This window comes from Geospiza fortis, unplaced genomic scaffold (assembly GCF_000277835.1).
Source record: "Geospiza fortis unplaced genomic scaffold, GeoFor_1.0 scaffold408, whole genome shotgun sequence".
Taxonomy (NCBI): domain Eukaryota; kingdom Metazoa; phylum Chordata; class Aves; order Passeriformes; family Thraupidae; genus Geospiza; species Geospiza fortis.
The window spans coordinates 998,252-1,005,181 of record NW_005054330.1 but is presented as its reverse complement, the minus strand read 5'-3'; the positions used below and the strand labels follow the sequence as shown (position 1 = coordinate 1,005,181).

At 39.3% G+C, this 6,930-nt stretch overlaps 1 protein-coding gene across 3 annotated transcripts in view; it reads left to right on the top strand.

The window, feature by feature from the left end:
* The first annotated feature begins 218 nt into the window (after nt 1-218).
* Nucleotides 219-6,930, top strand: part of TTC28 (tetratricopeptide repeat domain 28) — a 102,616-nt gene continuing 95,904 nt past the window's right edge. For all 3 annotated transcript variants that reach the window (XM_031057417.1, XM_031057416.1, XM_031057418.1), the window contains exon 1: nt 219-503. In XM_031057417.1, coding sequence (XP_030913277.1) covers nt 276-503 — 228 coding nt within the window. In that variant the 5' untranslated portion in view covers nt 219-275. The remainder of the gene's footprint in view (nt 504-6,930) is intronic.

Genomic DNA, 6,930 nt, shown 5'->3' with positions numbered 1-6,930 from the left:
GATATGTTTAGCAAGACTCTTTCTGTTACTCCTGTACCCTCAAAAAGAGATGCAATAGATAAACAATTTACTTTTTTAAGAATCTGGTTCTGAATTCATCATTTGTTCTGCAGTGATGCTGGTGGCTTTAATTTTTGCTGTACAGTTTCTAATAGTTTAATCTCTTTTTTGAGTAGCATTTCTTAACACTAACATACAATTTCTCCCTTTTCCCCCCCCGTCAGCTTTCTTTCTGTGGATCAAAATCCTTGAGAAGAAAAAGTCCTGACAGTCCCATGTTGAGCAAAGCTGAGTTTGTGGAGAAGGTTCGGCAGAGCAACCAGGCTTGCCATGAGGGCGATTTCCACACGGCCATTGTGCTCTACAACGAGGCCCTGGGCGTGGACCCCCAGAACTGCATCCTCTACAGCAACCGTTCTGCAGCCTACATGAAAATCCACCAGTATGACAAGGCCCTGGATGACGCCATCAAGGCACGACTCCTCAATCCCAAATGGCCAAAGGTAAGGAACTATATTTGTCTTCTGTGTATTATTGTTCTTCTGGGGAAGGAGGAACTCCTGTGGGGTTGTTGGTCACATATAGTCACATAGCAACTTCACCTTGAACTTAAATTTCTGCTTTCATGCACTGCCAAATAGGGAAGGCTCTCCCTATTTGCTTGAGCACAAGAGAGTAAGGCAACATGGACACATGCTACCTCAGTTTGTCTTCCAAGAGTTATATGCCTTAGCAGGATAATTGATAGTAATGGCTTAAATCTAAATAACAATTTAAGCAACATTTTGGATAAAGATTAGTATCTAGTATATGTATATTAATATATGTAGCACCCAGTGTAAAAGAGTGCGTGTATTTCTGTACTAAAGTCTGGTTTTGCTAAAAGCTCCAGGTAATAATGTTGGGGAAGATGAAACAGGAAAGCCTTGTAAATATGATTGCCTGGCAACAGATTTTGAGACTATGGAAACTATAAGTGAGATTGAAATGAAAGCAAGCTTTGAGATACCTTAATTACTAAACAACTGGAAAACAGTGGTATGGCCAGCTGAAGGTAATGCCCTTTTGATGAGACAATACCCTTGTGGTGGTGTTCACAGGGTCCCAGGACGAGGGAAGAGAAGAGAATCTTGACTCCATGTTTTGGAAGGCTGATTTATTATTTTATGATATATATTGTATTAAAAGAAAATGATATACGAAAACTATACTAAAAGAATAGAAGCAAGGATTTCATCAGAAGGCTAGCGGGGAGTAGGAATGGAATGGAATGATAATAAAATCTTGTGACTGACCAGAGAGTCTGAGACAGCTGGACTGTGATTGGCCATTAATTAAAAACAACCACATAAGACAAATCAAAGATGCTTCTGTTGCATTCCACAGCAGCAGATAATTATTGTTTTTCTTTTCCTTTGAGGCTTCTCAGCTTCTCAGGCGAAAAAATCCAGGCAAAAGGATTTTTCATAAGATATGTCTGTGACATGCCCTCTGCTTGCAGGCAGGTCCAAGGGTCAGAGTAGACCCTACTAGCTCGGCAGAAGGGGTCCAAAGAGGAGTTTTTAGGGTTTAAAATGTAACACAGTATGGTAATATAATGATTCTTATAGGCTGTATGGAAATGCTGTAGGATTTGTATATTGTACTAGATTGGTTAGTGAGAATGAGAATATTCAACACAGAAGAAGATTTATCGTATTGTAACGGGAACCACGCTCTCTCTCATCCTCTTTACCTCTTGCCTTCCCTCTCTTTCCTACTCTCTTTACTTCTCTCAGGCCTGCTCTGAGCTGTGCCTGGCAGCTCCCAGCAGGGCCCTGCACCCAGGACCTTTGCAATAAACCCCAAGTTCCTGACCTGGCTTCAGAGATCTCTCATCTCTGTCTGTCCTGACCATCCTACCCACCATTGCTCCTACATAATAATATATTTTCTCTTTAAAAGTTGTTTGACTTGAATTACCCATTTAGTATTAAGCAGTTTTCTGTGTAAGCATACTGTTCCCCAATGGGAGTATGCTACTATTTTACTGTTTTAACACAGCATGGTTCCTGGGTTGTGAAGACCAGACATCTGTTTTAATGTTTAATGTAGTCAGTATTCATCAGCATCCAGGAACATGTGGTTCCAAAACTTTGAGAGGTAGCATAGACATTCTTATTAGTACATTAGAAAGATAAGGTCTTTCAAAATGCTGTTCAGAGTGTTTGTTTGTAGTATATTTTGGACAAACATTTGAAGAAATATGTATCTTGGCGTTCTCACTAAGACCTGACTATGTAAGGAAACATTTGTAAAGAGTAAATGATGCTGGTTGCCTCTTCCTCCTGGGCGTGCTTCCCACCAGCTGCCCTTGATTGCTCCAGTAGCTGCCTGGCCTTGGCTAGTCCAGGGCCAGCCCTTTGCATGCTAATTGATTTTAACAGCATCTGCTCCAGATTCCATTTCTCTTGTCAATCCTTATGAGCCACTTCAGCTAAAGGTGCAGTTTAAGAGCAGACTCATCACCCAGGTTCCTCTCCTCAGAAATTAGAGCAGGTGGCAAGCATTCTGGTCTGCACCAGCTGGGCTCCAAACTATTGAAGTTTTCTTCTCTTTCAAAGCAGATCACTCTTAATTCTTGTATTTTCTTTTACAGTTCTTTATTAGCCTCTAGAAAAGCTTTTTCATATGTTTCCTTAAGACTTTATTAGTCCACACTAGAAGAGAGTCCTGCTTTGTCAGGGAGATGCTTTATCTTCACAGATGGAGTGGTTCAGAATGGGCTCCCAGGGAGGTGGTTGAGTCACTGTCCCTGAAGGTTTTTTAAAAAAGCCTTGATGAGGCACCCAGTGCCATGGTTTGGCTGTAAGGTGATGCTAGGTCACAGGTTGGACTCCATGATTTCCAAAGTCTTTTCCAACCTAGTTTATTCTGTGATTCTGTTTTCCTCATTTTCAACATTTACAATTTCTAAAAGGTGTATTTGTATTCTTATTACATATTTAATTCTAGTTTTAGCCAGAACAAGGAAGGGTGTACTTTGGAGAATGAATTAACTAGTGTGGTATGTTTTGAACACAGGCATTTCAGGAATATCCACTAGCAGAAAATAGGCAGTGGTGTTCAGAAGCTGAGAGGAGGTACAGATGGTTGAGTGCCAGTTTGCAGAGTGTCCCTACACACTACAGGCGTGTTTATTTCCTTGTGTGAGTTTGTGGAACTTGTCAGAGACAAAAGGAGGGCTCTGTCTGAAGTTGAAAACTTGTGTATTTCATGTCAACCTTTATTTACCAATTTCTAATTTTTTTTTTAATGATAGAACAGAACTGGGAAGGTCAAAACTTCTGCATACAAAGTCTAAACAAGTTTATTAATTAGCCAGAAGAGGGAGCTTAGTAGGGACAACTGGTATTTGGTTTGAAAGGCCTGAGTTTTAAATACAGAACCTGACTTCCTTTCCCTTAGGAAGTTGAAACATTAATTTGAATACAGGTTTTTTGAGTTTTGAACTACTAAATATAAATTTCTATATTTCTTTTCCTCCTTTGGGTACAAACTACTTTTCTAGGTAGTTTGTTTATTATTACTTTTTTGCTCCTACTCCCCTTAATGCTTGTTAACATCAGTTCAATACAATCTGTGGCTGAAAGTCATGCTCTTAACATCCCCACCCCAAAATCTTTCTTTAAAGCATTAAATAATGTTAGGTAATGAGCAGGTGTGTTTATACAAATGCATATGCTTATCTATACAGCTCAAGACATGAACAATGATAAAGTGATTGCAGAGAGAAACATCAGATCTCTTACAGACCACAAGAACTTGTGGTGTGTGGCTGAAACATGTTTATAACAACAGCACATAAACCTGTTCATAGGCTTTGTCTGAGAGGGCTGGCTTGTGTGTTCTGCTATTTGAAAAATATTTTGTGTACATAGCACTTGAGAAGTGCAAGGATAACAGAATATTTCAGGAATTAAACTGCATTTTGGAGATATCCAAGAGGCAAATCAGATCATGCTCATTTTGTTCTTTGATTTCCCACTGAACAGTTTTCTTTGTTTTGCTGTTGATTGTGCTGTAGAAAATTTTTATTCTATTTCTCTTCACAGCTGCACAGCCTTAGGCATGGTGCATGAAAATGGAGGGATAAATATTATGTGACTCTGATACCTGAATAGTCTCTCCTTAGTTCTTGCTGATTTTGAGGTATTTTTAAATCCTCACATTATAGGAAAAATGCTGTGGCTTAAATAGTTTAAATTTGGACCTAATTCTGTGCTAAAATGTAGATTTCACTTCCCGTTGAGTGCTGGCTCAGTGCTGTGACAGCTAACAAAAGGTACAAACAGCCTACTGCTACTGAACAATTAACTGGGTTTTGGCATTGATTTATTCTCTTAATCTCTCAACAGAAAAGTTGTTCATTAACAGGAGATGAAATGACTTTGTCAAACTTGAATACATTGGGCTAATAGGAACATTCACAGCCTAAGACAAATGGAAGCAAGAATCACAAAGATGGATGTTTTCAGCACTCTGAGGGGTACCTTGATTTTATTTGATTTCTTTGTCCTTTTTGAGTGGAAGGATGCTGACTGTACCATTAGTGACACTGTGCTGTTTGAAGTCCCAGGGACTGGTGCTTGAGGAGCAGAATTCCCTGAAAAGCACAGTGGGTTGCTGAATGAGAGGGGGCCAAGCTGGCAAGTTGAAGATCAGGGTTCAGTAATGATCTCTGATTATTGCAACTGTTCAAGCCACTAGGCAGGGAATAATGATATTTCTTAAAACAGGACCACCTTTTTGTATCAGCCTTTTTTAGAGCTGAAACACCTTCTAGAGAAAAGCTGAATAGTCTGGAGAATGTGGTTGATGCAAAAGGAATGCTTTGTGCATATGTAATTCAAAAGTAGCTAGGAAGAATTACAGCACTTTTCATCAGGCATGACTTTCTCTTATGGTCTTTGTTTCTCCTAATTTAAAATCATTGTCTCAATTTAAAAATGTGGCTTAGCATCTCTAGTGGAGAAAAAATATGAAAGAACTGCAAGAAAGGGGAATTGTGAGCTATGAAGCCTTTGGGTGTTTGCAGTGCAAGAGGGGTTTAGGTGTTGTCATCTCACTGTAGGGGAATTGGGCAGAAACCTTGCACTGGTATTTTTTAAGTGCCTCCAGCTGTCAGTCGTGTGACCAGGACTTTTACAAGAAGAAGGGACACTTGCATGTCCACTTGCACTTCTCCTGACTGCCTGCCCATCTTTATAAACAAACCTTCCCATGCTCTAGCGATCCCTAACAACCTCAGAGTTTCTCAGTCAATGGTAAGCAGAGTGCCCACCCTTGGTTTCATGTAAAACTTCTGAGCAAAGAATGTGACTTGACCACATAACTTTTTTTTCATGAATAGACCTCTTGTTTTCAATTTGATGAGCAAGGAACTTTCCAGTCCTGTCCTTCAGCTTACAGTCTGTCTTTAATTTGCAGAAAGTTGCATTCCAGTTTTTCAGACATACATAAAACCATTTAAACTGACTTCACTCTGCTAGAACTTGTGTTACGTTATCATGAGATTTGTGCATTTCTTTCTGTCTTTTTGTGTTGCAAAACCACAGCAGAGCTGAAGTTGGCTGGGACCCTTGGAGATGAATGCAGGGTCAGCTGGAGCAGGTTGTCCATGACATTGTCTGGTCAGGTTTTGAATATCTCCAAGGGTGGAGCCTCCACAGCCTCTCTGTGCAACATGTTCCTGTGTTTGACCACCCTCACCTAAAAGTTTTCTGCGTCCTCCTCCCCTTTTTTCCCCCCATTTAGATATTTAAATAATGAGCATCATGTAGTATTTTGACAGCTTTATGGAGTTAATGTTTTTCCCAACAGTCAGGTTCACTGGGGAATTATTCTCTGCACCAGAATGGTTGTGGCATTGCTGGGGAAAAACTGCAGTGCAGATAAGTTGTGTAGGTTCTCCTTTCTCTAAATTCTTAAAATTACAGAGCAGTAGCAGTACAACATGAGAGTGAAGGACAGAGACCCAGTAGACTGATGGCACTATAGTTATGTCATGCTAAAAAAAAATATGTATTTTCACATGTAGTGGTTGTCTATCTTAGACAAGTACACAAGAAAAATGGCTCCTTTCTAAGAAATCAGCTTATTGCCTTAGAATTGGAAAAGCTTATAGAGGTACTTGAGCTCAGCATGCAACAAATCAACACAAATTTTCCAAGCACTTACTGTAGGGTTTCATTATTCCTTCCTTTGTTTTCTGGAACCCTTTTGTGTATGGAATAAATCAACTTAAAATTTTCTTTATGGAATTAACTGCAATTATTCTTCTTAGTCTAAGTGCTATAATGTAAATTTCTTTCCTGGAAGGTGGTAGTTTTTTACCCCATAGTTCTTTTGCCACTGGAACTAGTTATATTGCTGTGCAGGAACGGTATAGTGGTTTTTATTCCTCATATATCTGAATATCTAAAGCACAAATGCAGAAGTAATTCTGAAATGCAGAAGTGAGGATTGATCTGCAAGGGTGATATTTAAGAAAAATATCTTCTACCTGCTCAATGAGATTCAGGCACATTACCAGTGGATAGCATTTTGAGACATTTGGACTGCTTTCATTTATTTACACAATGGGGTTTTGTACCCCATAGTTTCAGACTAGAACCTCAGTATGTGTTGTTATCTCTTTTTCTCACCTACCCAAATCTTGAGGAGTTAACTGCCAGATGATTTTTCTGCTCAGTTTTTGGTTCTTCAGTGGTTTGTTCCTTCAATTTTCTTATTCTTAAGAATGAGATACATATTCCTTGTTTTTACTCAGCATACAAGTGTTGAGTTTTCTCATCTTGGAGATTAATTCCTTTGCTAATATGACCATAGCGGTGACTGATTGTGAAGTTGTGGAATTTTGGAAGGTTGGAGTGATGTGTGGAGAAATAA